Consider the following 22,882-nt stretch of genomic DNA (forward strand, 5'->3'; position numbering starts at 1 on the left):
TTAATATATATATGTTTATATATATATTTAATATAGATGTAGATATATTTAATATCTGTTAAATTTATATATAATATCTATTAAATATGTTAAATAGATTTAATATAAATATATTATGAATTTAATATAAATATATCTATAAATAAGAGTCGAACACCACTGAGCGGCCAACACAGATATTTTATATAGACGTATAAACGTATGATTTAAGGAGGACATCTTTCAGGCACTTTGCTGCCATTATCATCTTCTCAAATTCCAAAGGAACACTGGTGATTGACTTAGTATAAAGTTCTTGTCTGTAATTGGTTTGTAAACAAAATGCCTTTGAAGAATGACTAAAAAGTGTTAAAACTCTGAAGCTACAACTGATTTTCTTTCCTTCTTAAACACCTTTGACAGACATGTGCATTGCCATCGCGATTTCCGTTCTCATGATCCTTATCTGTGCCATGGCTGCCTACGGAGCATACAAGGTAAGCAGCTTGGAAATAAGGTCCTCGGCCTTTTCCTCCACCTCGTACACGTGTAATCTGTGCTGCTGTTGGTAAGAAGTAAGTTATGATTGTTCCCAGTTTGTAGGAATCTTTGGCAGTTTGAATCTCTTGTTAATGTTAAGTGGAAAACCAATGTTACAGTCTCAGAAACGTTCACTGGAGGCATGTGATTGACTGCTTTTGTGTGGTTTATCAAGTTGCCATCATGACCCGCTGTAATGTATTTCTGCTTCTCCTTTCCCCTTCATATTAAGATTTCTCCGAATTAAAATAATGTTTGGTAATACCAAGCATATTAACACACTCTTCTCTCTTCTGTTCAGCAACGCGCAGCCTGGATCATCCCATTCTTCTGCTACCAGATCTTCGATTTTGCCCTGAACACCTTGGTTGCGGTCACCATACTTGTTTATCCAAACTCCATCCAGGAATACATAAGACAGCTGGTGCGTGACCTTCAAAATTGTCTCTCATGACATTGAAGAGACATCCCTGTCTTTGGTCAAGATTGGGATATAAAGGAAGTGGAGAGAAACACACACATAATAATTCGTGAAAAAACTTGCATCTGAGATTAGAGATGTTTGAATAAAGATTCTTAAATTTCTTAGAATGCTTTTTGGGAAAACTTAATCCCCTGAAGTAGATCAATGGTGATGACGGTATTGGAGGAACCTACCTAATTTACAAGCTTCTTACTAATTGTCTTATTTTTTGTAAAATGCAATTTGCTCAGTTATCAGCAGAGGGTAGCTTTTTACCTCTGCTGTGTATGGAAAATTGGAAACTGATGTACACTGGTTCTCACACTTAATTTGACTGTAGAACCCCTTTCTTCCTCCAGCTTCTTTTTGAGGCTGATTTTCTATTAAATGTCCTTTGTGACCTTATGAGTGGATATGGGTGGCTTGCTATTAGGAAGCTCATGGAGGGTGTGAGGTTAGAATACATCCCTGCCTTCACGTTTTTAAATTGTTGTGTTTTAAATTATGAATGTATATGAAAATGTAATTTCTTCAAAATCAAAAGAATGTTTTAAATGGAGAGAATGTTCAGTCTTTGGAGGTTGTAATAGTAGTGTCTGAGCATGGGGGAAGAAGCAGGTTGTTTTCTGGGATGAAGAACAGACTGGGGGTTTGATATGGTAACAGAGGTCAAGAAGGTCAGTGGAAAAGAGACGTGGAGGGGATGAAGGCAGGCCAGAAGTGTGGCAGCAGGAGTTCCTCATCTTTCGGGGGCCTGCCTGGATCACGTGGCTAATGCTCAGTGGACCGCGTATGAATAGCCTCTAGAGTTTTGTCCCTTTAAAGTATCAGGTGGTCATTGCTGTAGGAAATAGCTTCTTTTTGCTTCTTAGAAAACAGGTCTGTGTTTTCATAGACTGTAGTGTCAAGGAAATTTTGGTGTTTTCCCATGAGCTAACTTAACGTATTATTTCTTGTGAGAACAGCTAAGTGTTTCCGCGTGAGGGGGTTTATACGTGACCAGCAGGTTGTAGAACTGCCTCTGTCTGTAAGGACTTAGGCTTGACTCTGTAATGATAATCTGGCACTGAGCTCCTAACGTCACCCGGGAATTGTGGAGGAAACAGGATTGCCACGCAGCCTGCCACTTAAGGGGTTGGGAAAGTGTATCGTGAAGTAGAGGACATCAAGGCAAGTCACGACTATAGTCCTGCCTACTGTAAGGTTTATAAGCAGGAGAAAGGCTGACGTGCAGGCAGGCATTTAGAACACTCAGGATGCTCGCTAGACTTCCTGTCACACGCGCGTCGTTCAGTCACTCTGTACCCACTTGTAAAATGATAATGTTAGCGACCCTGACAGTGATCCTAGTATCAGTTTAAAAAATCACTGTCTACTTCTTATTTGTAAGTATAAACCAAATTATACAAGTAGGTATCTTCTGAATGTCCTACTTGAAGATCCGTCTGGGCGGGACGAGCGAGGCCTCCAGGTTCTCACAGTGCCTAAGCAGCAGACAGCAATGAAAGGGGACATCAGACTTGCCCTGATACTGCGGCTCTTGCTGACAAGTTGAGATATAGTGAGTCTGGGGAGACTTGTCTGAGAAGGCTGACGGAGAGAAGTCCCAGTGCCTGCTCTTTTCATGGAGCCTTGTAAAACACAGATAAAATAAGCTGTGCCTGTGTTTTTATAGGTCTCAACTGGATATAGAAATCACGTTCAGATTTCTGGGGTAAAGAGTGTAAAAGATCTTTGTGGAAAGGGTCTCGCCCACTTTAATCCCGGTTTTTTTTTTTACGCCCATGTTTCTGGAAACAGTAAGATTTCATGTTGGTCTTGTAAACAACATCCATTTGTTTTCTTCTTAACCCTTTGAGATCAGTACTACAGAAAGCCCTTTCAGGTTCCAAGGGGCAAGGGCCCATTTGATGAGATGATCACCAGGAATGACTTAGATTTTATTTCTTAGGTATTTTGCCAGAATGGAAGGGGACTTTGAAAACCAGTGGGTGAGGGTGCCCCTGGAGAGGGCCAGCCACATGAGTCGCAAGTTTCTCCTTCGTTAAGTCTCAGATTACTGCTAAAGTGGGATCCAAACACATAATATTGGGTGGTGGGGAGAGATGAAGGGTGACCACACACGGAGCTGCCTTCCACATAGACTGTCTAAGCCGATTACCATGAGAGCGTTGATCTGTGCTGAGCACATGGTTTATGGTGATGTCCTGTCATTCCCAGGAACTATATATAGTAGCAGATTTCAGTCCTTCTAAAAGAGTTTCCTTTGCCCTGATAGTTAATCAATTTGGTCAGATGGTAGGACTTTTTATTTTTAATTCAAGCATAGTTGATTTATAATGGTAATTTACAGTGTTAATTTCTGCTGTACAGCGAAGTAATTGTTATACATAGATATACATTCTTGTTACTAAAGAAAAAAATTTTTTTATTGAAGTATACTTGATTTACAATGTGCTAATCTGCTATTCAGCACAGTGACTCAGTTATACACATACAGAATTCTTCTTTTAAATATTCTTTTCCATTATAGGAAAAGAATATTATCCAATATCACGGAAGAATATTTTCTTATTTCCAGTATCACAGGGTATTGAATATAGTCCCCTGTGCTATACAATAGGACCTTGTCTATCCGTTCTGTATATAATAGTTTTGTTTCTTTTTAATGCTGTAGATATCTATTAATACAAGATTCTGCTCTTTGAGAAGTAGCATCAGCAGAAATGCTCTATATAAAGAAGGCAGTATTATTTTAGTTTTTATTTTTAAAAGTTATTTATTTTCGATTGTGCTGGGTCTTCATTGCTGCGCTTGATGATTAATGAGATTTGCCAATAAGACTCTTCTCTTTTGCAGCCTCCTGATTTTCCTTACAAAGATGATATCATGTCAGTGAATCCTACTTGTTTGGTCCTCATTATTCTTCTGTTTATCAGCATTATCTTGGCTTTTAAGGTAAGCATGAAGATTTCACTTCTGGTCTAAATATTATTGAATGTATTTGTGAGTGCCACAGAAGTAAGCAAGTTTCTGTCTATTTATTATCTTGCTTTAGATTTCTGAACTGCTTTTTGAATTCCTGACAGTTTGGTTCCTTTTCTTATCTGTGTGACAGAAACAAACACTAACCAAACTTAATATAGGCCAACTCAAGGTTGTTCTAAAATCTGTTTGGATGTGAATAAATTAATGTTGTGCATTAATGCAGTATGTATTATGTACTATCGCATCCCTTACTGAGTCTCAGTACCCATTCCTTTGTAATTTGATTTTTTTAAAATATTTTTTCCATATTTAATTTTTCAAAAATGTTTTAAAGTTGAAGGGTAATTGCTTTATAGAATTTTGTGGTTTTCTTTCATTTGTTTTTTAAAACATAATAACTGAACATTCTGTAACAACGTACTGGATAAACTTAGCAGTTTTATAAATTAGTTGTTTTTGGACATTGGGATAGTTTCTCCTTTTTTACTTCTAAATAGAACTGCAATGAATATATTAAATTAAATGTATCTTTTGTATACTTACACATTTATTTCCTCAAGATATATTTCTTGAAATTAGAAAGATATGTATAATTTGAAGGTTTTCTGTAGGTTATCAGATTGGTCTCCCCTAAAGCTGAATAACTTAACACTACCTTTAACCACATTTCCCTCACATTCAGCAACTGAGTGCCCTCTTATCTTTTTTGTCTTTGTAAATCTGGTAATAAAAACATCATAATGATTGGAACTTGTGCGCTACTAAGTAGAAAATTCTCAGGTTAGACTTTGAAGTTTTAATTCTGAGTATCTTTCATTGTCTTTATTTAGGCATAAAGTTACCCGGTTCTTTAAAAATCAAGCCTCAGTGAGCTTGAGTAAGCTGCGTTTCGGGAGAAGAGTCATAGCTTTTGTTGAAGAGAAGTAGAAAGAAAATGATTCATTGAGAGTCACTTAGGTCTGCATTTTCTCTCCATAGAGCACACTCTGCATTTTTTGATATTGCACGTATGGTTTAGTGGTGAGGATTTGGGTGAATTTTATAGACGGATGTTGAAGCTTACCGCCCCTGCAGCTCCTGCCCCCACACCCCAAATTCCTGACTGCTCAGTCAGCCCCCAACCACCCCTGGCACGACGCTTCGGACTGTCAAATCCCACCCCTTGAGCTTTGTCACCGAAGGCTAGATTCCTCTTTAGCTTCTGCCCGATTGAATAGCCTTCCTGTAGACTCTGTGTCTGTTAATTCCAGATTTTTTCATTTTTATCTGCAAGAAGGTTAATCTGACCAAGCTACCCTGTGCCATTGCCCAGAAACTGTTCCTTCAAAATGCATTTTAATTGTGTAGCCATTGACATTTTTTGTTGGAAATGCTTACTTGAGATTTTGAGTCAGAAGACCTAGATTTCGCTTCAGTCACTGCTGTATGTAGTTGTGTGACCAGAGCCTCAGTTTCTTCCTTCACTTAACAGCAGTGATAGCTACAAAAACATTGTGTAGGGTGACAGTGAAGTTAAATGAGCTGACGGGTAGGATGGTGCATCACTCACTCACGCAGCCGGTAGAGCCCCAGTGTGCCAGGCCCTGTGTTAGGTGATGCTGTAGGTGTCATGCTTTCATCAGTAGCAAATCACGATGATCTAATAAAAGGCTTCATACAGACTATCCACAGCACTGTCTCCAACCTGTGAGTAATGTGTTATACATAATAATTATAATAGATAATAACTATGTATTTATCTGTTCTCTGCTAACCAGGTTGCATTTCCTTGAGAACACAGATCCTACCTTCATTTTTCTCTCCCTTGTGGAGACTCAGTAATTGTTGAAAATGTGAATACATGTATGCTCTGTGCTTTCACATATCCGTTTGCCTGATTAGCAGCTCTCTCAACCTAAATTCACTGTTAAACTCTTTAGTGAGTTTTATTGCTGGTGGTCCCTGGGAGCCCAAATAGGACTTGTGTCAGTTTCACTTTATCCTTGGTTGGCAAGTAACAACGCTTACCACCTAGCTCTCCAAATAAACAACGGGTGTACTTAATCCATATCAGTGCAAGTTCATTTGGAAAATAGACCAAATATTTCTTTTTTTAAATTTTTTTTAAACATTTTAATTTTTCTGTTAACTGTTGGCTATGTCGGGTCTTCCTGGTTTGCACAGATTTTCTCTAGTTACGGTGAGCGGGGGCTGCTCTCCGTTGCCATGCACGCTCTTATCGCTGTGGTGGCTTCTCTGGCTGCGAAGCACGAGTTCTAGGCGCACAGGCTTCAGTAGTCAGAGCTGGCAGGCTCAGTAGTTGCAGCCTGTGGGCTCTAGATCATGGGCTCAGTGGTTGTGGTACACGGGCTTAGTTGCTCTGCGGCGTGTGAAATCTTGCCAGACCAGGGATCAAACCTGTGTCCCCTGCATTGGCAGCAGATTCTTATCCACTGCGCCCCAAGTATTAAATTCTTTAATCAAGATTACAGATAGGTCAAACGGAAGTAAGTTTACTGAAGTAAGTTATTGGGGTTTTAGAGACATCAGGCCAATTTTTCTCCTATGGGAGTGTTGAGTGAGTGTGTGCTCCAAGTGTTGCAAGGGGCCCCCAAGAGTGCAGAGTGGACATATGAGGCCCCAGACACTAGGTACTTCCCCTCCAGGTTTAACCTTCAGTTGGAGATTCATCGTTTTGGAGGCCTCACGTCGGAAAGAGTTCTTGCCTTAAAAAAAAACTTCTGTTCACTGCTAAAATAGTGGACAACTTCTTGCACAGGACACAACAGAAAATGTTCAAACATTCCTTTTTTATTTTTATTAAAATTCTCAATGAGTCTAGGGTTTTTTGTTTGCTTTTGTTTTATGGAGAAGCAAGAACATTGTTGGGTTAACTGAAGATTGGTGTAAATTGAACATACTGTGTACAACATTCAAGAAAAATACCCTTTCCATCTCTTGCTCATTGTTCGCTGGTTTCAGATTATTGCCATTCAGAAAGCATTTTACTAAAATAGTACTACACAATAAATAACATTTTCATCTTAACATTATCGCAGAAAGTTTAACTAGGAAATAATAACCCCCAAGTACAAATGCAGCATCAGACAGCTTTCTGAGTACACAACAGAATGTCCACCTCACTGCTGAAAAGTGTTGACACGTACCCCATTTGTCTTTAAATGTCTTCTCTTTTATAGAGAAATTTTCTTGAGATATAATTCACATATCATGTTCTTATATATATATTCTCATATATATATATATATATATATCTCATAAAGTTCTCCCATTTAAATGTACAATCCAGTGGTTTTCAATATAGTCACAGAGTTGTATAAACACAGCTCAGTGGTTAAACAGTGTAATTTTAGAACATTTTTACCACTTGATGTTTTCCCTCACCCCCATCGCCTGCTGCTGGTAACTACTAATCTGCTTTGTGTCTCTGTGGGTTTGCCTGTTCTGGACATTTCATGTAAATGGAATCATACAATATGTGGTCCTTTGTACTGGCTTCTTTGACATTTCCAAGGTTCATCCATGCCGTAGCATGTATCAGAAGTTTCTCTCTTGCTGAATAATATTCCATTGTTTGAACATCCTACAATGGAATATTTTATTTGTCCAGTCTTGACAGATACTTGGATTGTTTTACTCTTGATATTATGGATAACACAAGCTTTTGTGTGGACATAATGTCTTCATTTCTCTTGGGTATATACCTCAGAGTGGACTCTCCAGGTCATGCGGTAACTATTTAAACTTTTGAGAAACTTCCAGATTGTTTTCCACATGGCACCATTTTACATTCTCAACAGCAGTGTAGGAGGGCTCCAATTTCTCCATATCTTTAAATGTCTTTTAATCAAAGAATTTCAAAGCTAGAAAGGGCTTTTAAAATCATTTCCTTTTAATCTAATTACACATGATGGGAATGAAAGTGCAAAGAGTTCGTATTTTAAACATTTCCCATGAGCTCATGCTTTATTTCTAGTATGTCTTTATTCTGAACCTGAATTTTAATTGTCCTCTTTCGATAGTTCCTTATGAAAATGGAAATGTTTTAGTGAGTTTTACTGACCGTGAAGCAGATTGATATGCTATGAACCTTTTTTTTTTCAAAGTTGACTTGTGTAATAAAATTATATATAATGATGCAGAGTAAAAATCTCAATGATCCAGAGTTAAAATGTGATGAGAATTGGCTAATGAATTGGTTGTTCTGTAACTCTGAGGGACAATAAATATGTGTAGAGAATGGCCCTTTCACTCCTTTTTCTTGGAAATTTTCTCCTACTTTCAGCCCACGCCTCCCCACCACCTTCTGCGTGGTGTGGTAGAATAAGGCTGTAGTGTTCCCTTTGCCCAGAAAGTTACTGTACCCGAAATTTGTAATTTTAAAGGCTTTCTGGCTTAGAATTAACGTGTGTTTAAAATGTATGTAAATAAACATTTTGCAATATGGCTTTATCCATGGTGATATTTTAAATTATCTGAAGTTTGAATATTAAGGTCCTAATAATGACTGCTTATTTGCAGGGTTACTTGATTAGCTGTGTTTGGAACTGCTACCGATACATCAATGGCAGGAACTCCTCTGATGTCCTGGTTTATGTTACCAGCAACGACACTACGGTAGGTGTGATGTCACTTCACATGGAGAGCTCCACACGTCCAGTATATGATGGCTTCTATGCGTTTCTAGTGTTTGCTGTTTTTTTCACTGTTGTTGAGACATATTCATGAGCTGCTTAGTCATCAAAGGGTTCATAGCTGAATGGAATGTGTTTTGTTTTCCTTATGGGATATTAAAATGTAGATGGCTCAGCTTTTGACTCATTTAAAAATTATTACAAATAGATAATATGTGCCTGTCCACATTTGTGTATCTTAAACTTGCATTATTAAACCATGGTAGATAATTCTAGTTATCAATTCTGTATGACTATATACCTTCTCCTTTGACATGTGAAATTAAACTTAAAAATGTGATGGTATAGGTAGAACAAATAGCAGAGCTTACTGCACTTTATATTTATATATATAAAACGTGTATATATGTACACACGGACATGTATATAGGTTTTGCATATTTTTAGTAGAAGCAAAGTGGAAGGGCTACATAGATAGATATGTGTTGTCTAGATACACCTCAGATCAAAGGATATTCTCAAATTTGTAAAAATTGGGGTACCTAGAGAATTTAAATTCATTTAGAATCATGAGTGAGTCCCTAAAATGCATCCAACTAGCTTTTTAGAGGACACTTTTATTTTCTGTTCCTTGAGATTCAGAATTAGGTAAGAATTAACAGGTACATTTTATTTAGGCTTCAGTTCAGTTCAGTTCAGTCACTCAGTCATGTCCGACTCTTTGCAACTGCGTGAATCACAGCATTCCAGGCCTCCCTGTCTATCACCAACTCCCGGAGTTCACTCAAACTCATGTCCATCGAGTCGGTGATGCCATCCAGCCATCTCATTCTCTGTCTTCCCCTTCTCCTCCCGCCCCCAATCCCTCCCAGCATCAGAGTCTTTTCCAGTGAGTCAGTTCTTCGCATGAGGTGGCCAGAGTATTGGAGTTTCAGCTTATCATCAGTCCTTCCAATATTTAGGCTTAGATGCACTCAAAAATAGTTGTATTTAAAAAAAAAATTGTTGAGACATCCCAGCTCTTCTAATAATAGGCCTTTCTTCAGAAAGATTTCCAACTTGGCAGTAGTTAATAGTAGCTAGGATTTGGGACCATGGACTCGTGCCAGCTGTGATTCTTTCCTGGTGTGTTGCCAGAAGGTCCTGGGGAATTGCTCCATGATGGTTATTGGTTGTTGTCTTAGGCATTCTCTATCAACTTGCCATTTTTAAGATAAGGAAACTGATGATGTGTTTTTACTTTTCTCAAAGTTCCCAGTGAACCTTTTCTCCTCCCCCCGCCTCTTTTTTTAATGAATGGTATTCCTGGGAAAGGGAGATTTATCATTTCTCATAGCTTGCATGGATAACGCAAGATAGGGATAGATCACCATCTAAAATCTCAGCTTTCTGGCAGTGTTTTTAAAGTTGTCGGTTTTTTTTTTTAATAATGGTATTGTGGATATTATTCTAAAGAGTCCTTATTATATATAAAATAACATCCTTAACATCATAAAATATCCAGTATGTATTTAGATTTTCAGTTGCTTCATGTTTCCTGGCAGTTTATTTGCAACAGGATCTGTGGGTCAGTGTGTATTTTAAGAGTTTATACTTTTTTTTTTTTAAGAGACAACTTTGGGCCACAAACTAGATTTAACTGATTGCATAGCTCTAATACAGTTCTCTGTATTTCCAGTAAATTAGTAGTTGGATCTAAGGACTTCTTGTATTTATACTTCCATATTCCTTTTTTGCAAAACTATAGTTGATAGATTTGTTCTTCCATCAGGAGGGAGATAACATCTTGTTGATTCTGAGATGTCAGCACCCACTGATATAGATTCGTTAGGAATTGAAATACGATGACATTCTGCTAGTTCTCATTGATTAGCTGGACTATCCCTGTGAAGGAAAGCTTTCCCGCACTGTCTATTTAATCACCCAGTGGTACATGGGACAGTGATAAGTTTATATGGTTTTGCTCTCTTTATCAATTTTCATACAAGTCATTCCATCATTTTCTAGTGATGACCAGTGGGGTTTTTGTTGTGTTTTTTTTTTAAGTAATAAATGAACTAATTTTGATTAATTTTACCAGTAAGCCTAAATAGTAAAATTTACCTACTGTTTCATGTTTTAGACTTTCTAAGCGGAAAAGCAAAATGGTTTTCTAAACAGCTAGTACATTACCATCCTCATTAATGTTCACATTGTGCCATCTTTCCCAATTAGAGCCTCTTCAAGTTGGTGCCTTTATATAGCTGGTGGTCTGATGGCTTCTTTGCTGTCTCGTTGACATTGACATTGTTCTAGGCTCACCTTGTCCATATCCTGTCCCAGACCTGGAATTGGTTATTTCTCTAAGGAACCCTGCTTCCTTTCAGTAAAGACCATAATCTTCATTTCTAGAGTTGGAGAATAGATTTTTAAAGAGGGTTCTACATATTTAAAGATTGTTTTAACCAGTACTAAAGGAATTCTAGTTAGCATTCTAACTAAAAAAAGAAAAAATAACAGCAACAAATATATTGGAGCCTCCCTTTGTATCCTAAATAGGGATTTGAATGATTTAGTTCTGTCATTTCCCCTGGTCTCCTAGCTTTATTAAGATCCTCATAGTGTATAAAATAATGTATGTTTCCCCATTGCCCATGCCTTTTTGGGGAATACACATGAACATAATAACACGTTGTGTCTTTCATTTCCTATCAAGTGTTAAGCCAGATGGCTTTTCTCCCAGGCTAAAGAGTCTCAGGGTGACCTCTGTGGGAAGATAACTGGGGCTCTGGTTGGTAGAAAATAAATGTGCTTCTGTTTTCTTCTCTAAAACAGCACACATATTATTCGCCGAATACCTACTCTTTCAGATACTGCTGCTAAGTCGCTTCAGTCGTGTCCAACTCTGTGCCCCATAGATGGCAGCCCACCAAGCTCCCCCGTCCCTGGGACTCTCCAGGCAAGAACACTGGAGTGGGTTGTCATTTCCTTCTCCAACGCGTGAAAGTGAAGTTGCTCAGTTGTGTCTGACTCTCAGCGACCCCATGGATCGCAGCCTACCAGGCTCCTCTGTCCGTGGGATTTTCCAGGCAAGAGTACTGGAGTGGGGTGCCGTTGCCTTCTCCTTTTCAGATACTACTCAGGGAGAATAGAGTTATTAGATATTGGAGATTACTCTCTGGGTTAATCACTCTAGTTTCTTAACTAAACCAAAGCAAAAGTCTTTGAAAGAAACACCTGAAGATAGAGAGGTCACGAGTGCTATTAGTTCATAATGCCTCTTGGGGGCTTGGTTACCCACCCCCCACCCCCCATGATGCTCTTCCAGTGTATGCAGGCTTGGGCTTGGTCATGTCTGACTCTTTGGGACCCCATGGCCTATATACCTCATCAGACTTCTTTGTCCATGGAATTTTCCAGGCAAGAATACTAGAGTGGGTTGCCATTTCCTACTCCATGATTCTCTTAGACCAAAAGAAATACCTCATTGTTGATTTCATTAAGTAGTCAGGTCCAGACTCCTTTTTTTTGAGGGGGGGCCCACAAGGCATATGGGATGTTCCCTGACCAGGGATTGAACTCCTGTCCTCTGTGTTGGAAGTGCAGAGTCTTAACCGCTGGACCAGCAGGGAAGTCCCCATACTACTTTTGAGTATTAGTTAGGGTAGTACCTAACAGGCTTTGTGTTATTTTACTTGAACATTTAAAATATCCCTTTGAGTCACTGCCATACAGTACAGGGTTAGGCACCCTAAGGAGATATGGAGCCTTCTCTTTAGCATGTTGTAGAAATCACGTTCTGGATACATACTACATAATAGCACATTCAATCCCCTGCTGTCATCAAAATCAAGCCTTAAGAGGATGAGCATGTTAAAATACTAAACATGTGGATTATAGAAATAGATTTCTTTCACATTAAAGTTTATGCAAGTTGAATTGTTAAAACCTCTTTTAATCGGCTAATACCAGCGAAAACTTGTCACTCTACCATTCTTGCCTGGGAAAATCTCATGGACAGAGGAGCCTGGTGGGCTGTATAGTCCATGCAGTCCCAGAGAGTCAGACACGACTGAGCACAGACACACACACAGCCAGGCCGGCTCTGAAGATCTCTTCCAGTCCTGGGCACTTCAGATTCATGTCCATTGAACATAACCGCCCAAAACAGCCCCTTGACCACTGTCATCTGCCTGTGTGAACCAGAGGGTCTAGGAGGCAGTGTGGAGGGAATGGGGGGGAAGAAGGTTCTTCACTAACAGGATTTGAAGCTTCAGCCTGTGAGTTACTGGCTCTGAAGCTTGTGACCTAGTGAGTACTAGAGTGTACGAGACATCTTATTTGTAATATCTGTTTTAGGTATCTTCTTTTCCCTTGTGATTAAGTAGTTTGTGTGGTCTTAAACTTTTTATTTTTCATTTTAAAATTGTGAGAGGTTGCGGTAGACTTGGCAACGTCTCAGAGAAGCAGAGAGAACATTCAGGAGACCATTTCCGTGGTCAGGATCAGGGCGACGGTGGAGATGAGGCAGTGGTGGCGCAGGGCGCTAGCAAAGCGGGTGGCGAGGAGGGGAGATTGGAGAGGGCTGTCAGAGGCCGCGGCGCTCGCCGCTAGTGAGGGGGCGTGGCACAAGCGTGATTGCTCAGGACGCCGCTCGCTGTGACTGGAACTGGAGACGTCAGGTCCCTCACCTGAAGGGCGGGAGCCGACTCTGGGACTGAGAGTAACCTGGCCAGCCCTCGCCGCCTCAGCAGCATTCCGGCGAGTGTCATCCAGCCGAGCGCCGAGGATCCCCGTGAGGGCCCTCCCTTCTCTGCCTCTGTCCTGTCTCCCGCTCACTGGCTTCTGTACTGTGGGTTTCTCCCCAGACACTTAGGTCGCGGCTGCCATCTGCCAGGCTCTGGGCCAAGTGCTTTACGTATATGAACTCGGTCTCCAAAGAGTCCTTGAAGTTGACCCCCTGGGTAGCAAAGAGGAAACCGAGGCACCAAGTGGGCAACTTCCCAAGAGGACACCGCTGGTGAGAGCCTGGGGCGCGGGGGCAGTGATCGCCGCGTCCTCAGCCCTGCGCCAGTCTGTTCTTCACCCCACGGCCCTCCTGGACCGTCCCCGGGGCGGGCTGCGGCCGTGGCCCGTGTTCTTCCCTAACGGGGGGTGTGGGGTGGGCTTGGACAAACAGGAGAGGAGCAGGAAAGCGATTCATGTAGATGGTTCTTCTCAAGGAAAAGTCACAAACTTTCAGAGCAGGGGGACATTTTTGTTTTGCTTATTTTTGCCCTCTAGCCCAGGGGAAGGAATGGGAGGGTGGCTTAAAGAAGGAGGTGGAAGGGAAGTTAAAAATAAACTTGGTAACACCCAAGGCAGCTGCCTCGTTTGTTTAGATACATGTATATGTATTCATATATTTTCCTTACATACATTCCAAGAATATATATGTTCTTTTTCAGTTTTTCCCCATTTAGGTTATTAATACTGAGCAGAGCTCCCTGTGCAAACAGCAGGTTCCTGTAGCTCCCTTGTGCTGAACAACCCCGCCTCTGTCACTCCGCTTCGTATGTGCACATGGCTTCAGATAGATTTCTCTGTTGGTTCTAACAGAAGAACATCATGGGCTGGATACCCACTGAGATTTTGCCTGGAAAGCATTTTCCCTGCTTTGATGTATTTCATGCTTCAATCGGACAGTGCGTGACATTAACTCAGCTCATATTTCTTTCCTTCCTTCAGTAAAATATAGCATTTGAAAAAAAAAACCCTAATCTGTTGAAAGTTATCTCTGACCCATATAGCTTTGCAGTTACTTCATCCAGAGAATATCTGGAGCAGTCAAATCAACACATTGATATTTTGACACCTAAAGCTTCTGAAAGAAGAGTTCAGATAATTCAGTTTCCCTTGTGAACCTGGATAAAGAGTATTAATCAGTTGCTCAGTTGTTCTTATAATAGTTCTTATAATAGCGAGTGAAGAAAAGGATAAGAGTAGTTTTGCAGTGAACGAAGAATAAAACCACCCTCCACTTTCATTGTGTTTTACTTTAAAACACACTCAGAACTTGATTTCTTATTTTATCCCACATGTCCAAAATAGAATTCATGTTAACTTTAGGGACAAAGACATTGAATTTTATCTTTTAACATCCTGAGAAAGTTTCTGGGGAATATATATTAAGGAAGTCAAAGTAAAAAATATATATATTGATGTTTAAGATGTTCTGTAGTATTTTTTTGTAAATTATTTAATTTTCTTTTTGGCTGTGCAGGGTCTTCATTGGTGTGAGGACTTCTCTCTAGTTGCAACCAGCTGGGGCCACTCTCTAGTTGCGGTGCGTGGGCTTCTCACTGGTGGCTTGTTACTGACCTCAGGCTCTGGAGCTTCAGTGGTTGCAGCACATGGGCTCAGTAGTTGTGGCATTTGCCTTGAGCCATGTGGGATCTTCCTGGATCAAGGATTGAACCCACATCTCCTGCATTGGCAGGTGGATTCTTTACCACTGAGCCACCAGGAACCCCTGGCATTGGTTTTTAATAGCAAAAGTATCTAATCTCATTGTCTAATAACTGGGAACTGGTTTGATTTAATAAAGGCATGTCCATTTGATAAGACGTTCTTACGGCCATAAAAATCATGAGCACTGTAAACAGCAGAAGAAAGGCTTCTGATGTTTTTTAAAAGCAGAATATAGAAGTTTGTGCTACAGCTAGGAAAAAGCAAAGCTGGTTCACAACAGATTAGATTCTGGTAGAAATTAAGCAGTTGATTTCTTGAGTAGTAGAAAGCAAAGTGGGAGACATTTCTCCCTTCCCACTGATTCCAGGGGTGGATGCAAGAAGCATGTGATGAAGGAGACCAGGTAAAAGGGGGACCTGAAGTTTGAAGCAGTCCTTCCAGTCCAGAGGGCCCTGGCAGCGGCTGAGCAAGGCAGCTGAGCCCAGCTGGGCGGGCAGCCCCTGGAAGACAGGGTCGAGTCCCGTCCTGCGGAGGTGGGCACAGGAGATGGTGTGCCCACCATCCAGGCCTGGGTGCCAGGGAGCAGCTGGAACCTGTGGTTGGGTGTCTGTGGTGACAGCTCACAGGGCGTTCCCTCCCCTGCCTCGACCATCAGGTGTTTTCATTTTAGATAAGAAATGTATTCTTTAGATATTTATTTTGATCAAGGTATATGTATATATATTTAGATGTCATTATTTGAGATACATTTATTTGAACATGAGATCCTTAAGTGCATTTTAACTTTCTGTTGTGGCTGCTATATTGTTTTGGTATTTTCCTGCCCATATATCTCACCAGGGAGGACTTTTGACCCAATTCAAAAGATTTGAGGTATGAATTCTATATTAGTATAATTTGAAAGAATTTGAGTAGCTTCTCAGCTGAGAATTAAGGGAAATAGTGACTTCCTCCTGTAATATCAATTTATAGTGGTTTTTTGTGAATTGATAAAATCGGCTTGGCTTGTGGGATCTTAGTTCCCCAACCAGGGATTGAACCTAGGCCCACCAGGAAACTCCTGGTGTAGTCAGGAGTTTCTCCTAACTCCGGGAGTTGGTGATGGACAGGGAGGCCTGGCGTGCTATGATTCATGGGGTCACGGAGAGTCGGACACGACTGAGCGACTGAACTGAACTGAGTCAGGGGTGGGGGTGTGGATGGTCCTCACTAGAGTCCTCCAAATTCATTTATATTCTTCCTGACTCCTGATGAATTCATTGAGTACAAGATGCCATTGGCTATATATTGCACTGTTATTTTGGGTGCCTCTTATTGTAAAGTGCTGTGAGTTACAATGCACAGGCTAAATTTAGGTGCTAAAATGTATAAAAATGTACCTTAGAATCAAAAATACGTGATTATGTGGATGTGTGTCTTTACTTAAATGTGAGTGTTTAGCAAGTTTGGGAACAGTTATTTTAGATGTCTTCGATAAAGTCAGACTTTCTTTTGTGATGATCCTGTCTGAAATGCCCAAATGGCAATTTTAGTTAATCATGGAGAGTCATGGCTCAGCTATCCCTCCTTTCCTTTTTGGCCTAAATAAAGGGGCAAATGTGATCATGTAAATGTTTCCTGTTTTTTTTTCTTTTTTAACTTTTTATTTTGTATTGGGGCATAGCCGATTAACAGTAATGTCATGGTAGTGTTATGTGAACAGTGAAGGGTCTCAGCGACACACAGCCACACACACAGCAATCTCTCCTAAACTCCCCCCATCCAAGCTGCCACATAAATGGTTGCCTGTTTTAAACCAGGTGCATTGTAGACTGTTAGGGATGTAATAAATGGTGAAGACATAAATATTTTGACTACTCGGGATTAATTTAAATGGACCTTTGTTAGATTCTAATGCCTCTAAATGATACGAGTGATTTGGGGCTGTGTATTTTCACATCTCACATTATCACATCTTCTAAGGTCAGAATTTTTTTCTATAAAATTTTTTTATGTATAAAAAATAGACAGCTGCATGCTCAGTTGCTCAGTCGTGTCCAGCTCTTTGTGTTTATGTGTGTGTGTCCATCCAGCTCTTTGCAGCCCCACGAACTGTAGCTTGCCAGGCTCCTCTGTCCATGGAATTCTTCCAGACAAGAACACTGGAGTGGGTTCTCATTTCCTGGGCTTCCCAGGTGGTGCTAGTGGTAAAGAAGCTGCATGCCAACGCAGGAGACACAGGACACGTAGGTTCGGTTCCTGGGTCAGGAAGATCCCCTGGAGAAAGGAAATGGCAACACTCTCCAGTATTCTTGCCTGGGAAAATCCCATGGACAGAGGAGCCTGGTGGGCTACAGTCCTTGGGGTTGCAAAGAGTTGGACATGAGCACACACATGCACCATTTGCTACTCCAGAGGATCTTCCCAACCCAGGGATCAAACCCACGTCTCCTGTGTCTCCTGCATTGGCAGGTGGATGCGTTACCAACCACTGCGCTGCTGCTGCTGCTAAGTCAAATCAGTCATGTCCGACTGTGCAACCCCATAGACGGCAGCCCAGCAGGCTCCTCTGTCCCTGGGATTCTCCACGCAAGAATACTGGAGTGGGTTGCCATTTCCTTCTCCAGTGCATGAAAGTGAAGTGAAAGTGAAGTTGCTCAGTTGTGTCCGACTCTTAGCGACCCCATGGACCGCAGTCCACCACGCTCCTCCGTCCATGGGATTCTCCAGGCAAGAGTACTGGAGTGGGTTGCCATTGCCTTCTCCGACCACTGCACTACCTGTAACTTAAGAGTCATCTTCAAATTTGTTAGGGTTAGGGTTTTAGCCTCTAGTCCTGAACTCTACTTTCTCTTCAGTTTGTTTTTTTCTCTCTGTTGCTGTCAAATTGATCTGAAATGTAAATCTGGTTTTGTCATTCCCAGATTTAAGTCTTCAGGGTTTCTGCTGTTTGTTACTGTAGCGTTTCCCAACTGTGATGTCATTCCCACTTTGCTATGTGACAGTCATTTGTAACTAGTGGGGTTATATTTTAAATCTGAGTTTGCCAATGGTTTGCTTTTTTTTTTTTGTCCTTTGAATAAATAAGAACAGATTTAGCATTATCTCTCCAACAACATCAATCTCCGCTCTACAGTCTTACATTGTAATATTTTCTTGAAGCCAGAGGAGGGAGTGGAGTGATAACTTCATCCTGCCAAGTTCATCTTATTTGTGAAGCAGCTATGAGGGACTGTTAACCAATGTGTTATCAACAGCTGTAGGTCTCATGAGCTGTGGTGCTCTCACGAACACCATGCCCCTTGCCTCCTTCCCCTCAAAGGAGCCAAAAAACAAAAGGATAAGGAAGTTTCCATTTATAGTGGTGTTTTCTTTATTTGTCCACACTTTGGTGAGAGTGAAGGGCAGTTGGTTTTGTGCAAGCTCGCCTGTGTATGCCCACGGGTGTCTCTCTCACGTGGCATCACCAAAGCTCCCATCCCCTCCTGGTGGGGAGGACTGCGAGTTTATCGAGACGGTGGTTCCAGGTCCCGGCCTTGCTGACAAGTCCGGCTGGGGTCTTGCCCATTGTTCCAAGGCTCATCCGTTGTAATCTCAAGCACCCAGGCCTTCAGCTGACGCGCACCATCCACACCTTCGCCGGTGTTTCTCAGTTTCTCGGGGACAGTTCACGTATGCTCTCCCCAGCTCTTTGGTGGGCGTTCTCCAGCCTTCAGTCCTTATCTGCCTCCCCCGCACCGGGCACAGCAGCTGCCCTCCGGTGGCTGCTCGGGTGGCCTGGGGTGAGGAGTGAGCGAATAGACGTGGTGTTCCAGCCGCAGGCACTTCTGATTTTAGAACCCTAGCTAAGTGAGAGGGGCCCACCTCTGCAGACGTGGCATCCTTTAGGGGAGACGGTGTCCGTGTTGTTTTCTTTCTCATCATGCAGTTACTTTTGTCAAGTTGGTAAAGGAGGGAAGGCGGGGTAAGGCTGGGGCGGTGGGCTGGAAGATCAGCTGTGGGGGAGGTGAACAACACGTCCACTCCCAGCTTTTGAGGTCAAAGGAATCATGACCTCGAAGGTCTTTCCCAGAGGAGTTACTCATGGTTCCTTCGCTGGGCCCTGGATCTATCCTTCATAGTCATGGAAATACTGTCAGGATTCTTGAGAGAGCGAGCCAGAGTTCCGTCGAATCGGTGGTTAGTTCGGTGACCTTCTCTGAGGCTTTTATCCAGCTGTCTGCTCGCTTCATCGTGTGTGGCTCAGAGCAGCTTAGTGTAACCCTGCCGCGCTTCCTGCAGCCTCCAGAGCTGGTGGGGGAGAGGAGCTCCTTTTGTGACCCACGTGAAGCCACTTGTGGGAAGAATGTTTATTGGTGTCACGTTCTTAAGGAAGGGGTGTAGTTGAACTGGTTAGAACAACACTGTGTTGACTGTCCTGCAGTTTTTGGAGAATTACTTCCACTTACTAAGCGCCCGGGTGCTCAGCCTGGGTGTTAGGTGTGTTGCCTTCCCAACGTCCTTACAACCATCTTTTGAGGAGTCAGTTGTGGTTTCTATTTTATAAGCGTGGAAGCTGAAGTTCAGGTAGATTTTACTAACTTTCTCGGGACCCCAGGGTTCATACCTCACAGAGCTGGAATTTGAACCCAGGTCTAATTTCAGAGTGAATTTCACCCCACCCCCACCCCCACCACCAGTTGCCTCTAGAATTTGACCACAGTCGTATAGCTGAAATGCAGTGGAAGAACTCACATCTGGACACAGCTCTGTCTAGCAACCTGTGCTGACAAAGGGCATGGAAATGTGAGACTCCTTTTAGAAACTTTTTGGAGGGGAGAACAGTAAACATACAAGATAGTTAATACCACAAGAGAGGATATACTTTAATTGATAAGCTGCTTGTGTAAGTGTTCAGAAGAGTGGTCTTGCCTTTGAGTTCAGAGTGCTGTACTATAGTTACTGCCATTTCTAGTGTTACTCTTATGACTTCATATTACCTAGAGAGAATATGGAAATATCTAACTGATGTTTTTATTTTAAAAATTATTTGTCTGATCCCAGAGAGCAATAGTGGTAACAAATCCGCTTGCCAGTGCAGGGGGTAGGATAACGAGGGTTTGATCCCCGGGTCAGGAAGATACCCTGGAGCAGGAAATGTCAACCCACTCCAGTAGTTTTGCTAGGAGAATCTCATGGACAGAGGAGCCTGGCGGGCTACAGTCCATGGGATCGCAAAGAGTCAGGCATGACTGAACGTCTGAGCGCACACACAGTTGCATAGCATAATTCAAAGGAGAAGAGTTATTGTGGCTAGAATATTTCAGATCTCTGGAAGTGATTTTTAACCTGAACCTGGGATTATTTGGGCTTTCTGTGGAATGACAAGAAGGAAAACATTTGGGAGAGAGAAGTCATAGGGAAAAGGAGTCTGATTGGTATTGAACTTGCCATGCTAGGGAGTCATAGAAATAAATCAGCCAGGACAGAGCCAGACAGTGGGATGCTAGTGGCCTGGGCCTGAGTGGCATGAAGAGCATGTATTAAATGAGGAAGTCCTTTGTTTCCCAGAGCTCACATCTGTTTCCTGGGGGCCCCTCAAGGCATCCTGGTTCTCTAGTTTTCACTGGTGTTTGGGGCACCCTAGGTGAGCTTGGGTCTCACAGTATGGGAGGAGAATCTCATACAGGCCAGGGGCCCTCCTGACCAGCTGCTCTGTGAAAACACATTTCAACTCCTGGGCAGGGAACTCCAACTGCACTGTGCTCACTGGCTGCTTTGTTAGTGTCTGCTTTACACATGTCCTGTGCTCACCACCCTTTCTGGCTTGGACGGATCATCTCTGGCAAGTTGGGATCCTTTTTCGGGCCCCTGCAGAAGCTCAGAGCGAATATGTAACTTACCCACTGGCCAGGAAGTGAGAGGGATGTGGTGGCCCTGAGCCTACCCACTGGCCTCAGGTTTGCAAGTTGCTCCTTGATGATTGACTTCTTTCCTTCAAGACTATGATTATTCTTTTATTTTTAAAATATTTTTAACACAGTTTAACATGTGCAAAGCTAAAAATCATGGTAGTGCAAGGATTTATTTCTCAATGGTCTGCCGCCATTTTCTTGCCCATTCTCCACTTTTCCAGCCCAGAAGTAAACACTGTCAATTCGTTTTTTCAGGTATTTACCTCCATATTTCATCTGCATTACTAATTTTTCAAGGATCAATTTGAGATCCCTTTTGACTTCTTGAATAGGATTTAAGTTTTATTCTTCCTATATTCTCCACTGCCTTCATCTGCCTAGTACAGTCACATCAGATTTTTTGGTTACATCTCCAGTTAGTGTTTTCCTTGATTTTAAGAAAATATTGCTCAGTGCAGAGCTCTGTCATGTACATCCCTGTTCCTGTACAGTTTTTTTCCCCAAGCAAAGATTGCTTTGTTTTTTCAACTGCCGAGTTTTTAACCTTTTACTTTGCTGTGATCTATCAGATCTGTCCACTACATAGTAAAACTTCCCAAATGTTTGACTCTGTGAGATAATCGATGAGTTCTTTTTTTTTTTAAACTAAGGCTTCTGCTCCAAGGTGGATGAGGTGCCACAGGCCCTCATCCTGGGCCTTGATTTCTTCTTAACCTGTTTCATCCTTATTAGAATGTCGAACCAGCAGACAGACTGCCGGTGCAGTTTGCCTTGCACCCACGCCTCCGCTACAGTCAAGGACCCCAGGATCTTGGATGGTTCTTTGAGAATCTGATGAGAGCTCTGAACACTCTGCCCAGGAAAATAAATGCACACATATAAAATTTGGCACATAATTTTGTGAACGTCAAAAGATAATTTATATAACATTACCTACACTGTAATCCTATCAACCATAGAGTTCTGAATAAGCCTTCAGAACCTTAACTCTGATATTACAGTGAAACTACGTTTACTATTTTTCCCAGTACATACTTTTTTACTCTTAAGCCTTTTATCATTTCTTAGTGTTTGATGGAGTGAGTGAGTTTTCCAAATTTTAATGACTTGCAGACGTATGGCCAGTTGGAATCGCTTCTATTCCAGGGTGTTCCATTTTGCAACCTTTGATGTTAATCTGTTTCTCCCTTCAACTGTTCTGTATGTTGACGTAGCTGAGGATGAAGATCCCCTTATAACACTCTCCATGTTTGTTGAGTTGAATAGAAATGAATGATGAGCTACTTTCCTGGTAGTGCATGTCCCCTAGCATGACCGCTCCCAGTGAAAGAAGATACTGTATATAGATAGATGCTAATCTTCCTAAGGAGCAGATGCCCTGCTGGGGTCATTGACAAGAGGGATTTTCCATCTGTGTGAAAGGGAGTTCCACTATCAAACACTCACTCTGTAGTTGAGATCCTATTAAGACAAACTCCTGGGGTCTGTGCTTAGACCAGAGCTTGGTTTTATTGAACTTTGCTTGAAGTGACGCGGTGCACGGCTGAGAGATGCATTTGTGTTTATCCACTCATTGATTTGTCGTTCAGTTGCTCAGTTGTGTCCAACTCTGCAACCTCATGGACTGCAGCACACCAGGCTTCCCTGTCCTTCCCTATTTCCCAGAGCTTGCTCAAATTCATGTCCCAATTGAGTCGGTGATGCCATCCACCCATCTCATCCTCTGTCATCCCCTTCTCCTCCTCCTCCTTCCATCTTTCCCAGGATCAGGGTCTTTTCCAAATGTGTCAGCTCTTCGCATCAGGCAGCCAAAGTATTGGAGCTTCAGCTTCAGCACCAGTCCTTCCAGTGAATATTCAGGGTTGATTTCCTTTAGGATGGACTGGTTTGATCTCCTTGCAATCGAAGGGACTCTTGAGTCTTCTCCAGCACCACAGTTAGAAGGCATCAATTCTTTGGTGCTCAGCCTTCTTTAT

General features: G+C 41.9%; 1 protein-coding gene across 1 annotated transcript in view; it reads left to right on the forward strand.

Moving 5' to 3' along the window:
- The window catches only part of LAPTM4B (lysosomal protein transmembrane 4 beta), a 61,834-nt gene that overhangs the window by 33,316 nt on the left and 5,636 nt on the right, over nucleotides 1-22,882 (forward strand). Inside the window, exons 3-6 of the mRNA XM_055431809.2 lie at nucleotides 403-476; nucleotides 821-943; nucleotides 3,842-3,940; nucleotides 8,492-8,587. Coding sequence (XP_055287784.1) covers nucleotides 403-476; nucleotides 821-943; nucleotides 3,842-3,940; nucleotides 8,492-8,587 — 392 coding nt within the window. The remainder of the gene's footprint in view (nucleotides 1-402; nucleotides 477-820; nucleotides 944-3,841; nucleotides 3,941-8,491; nucleotides 8,588-22,882) is intronic.

Source organism: Moschus berezovskii, chromosome 16 (assembly GCF_049115385.1).
Source record: "Moschus berezovskii isolate FMDL1 chromosome 16, NW_MosBer_1.0, whole genome shotgun sequence".
Lineage (NCBI taxonomy): Eukaryota > Metazoa > Chordata > Mammalia > Artiodactyla > Moschidae > Moschus > Moschus berezovskii.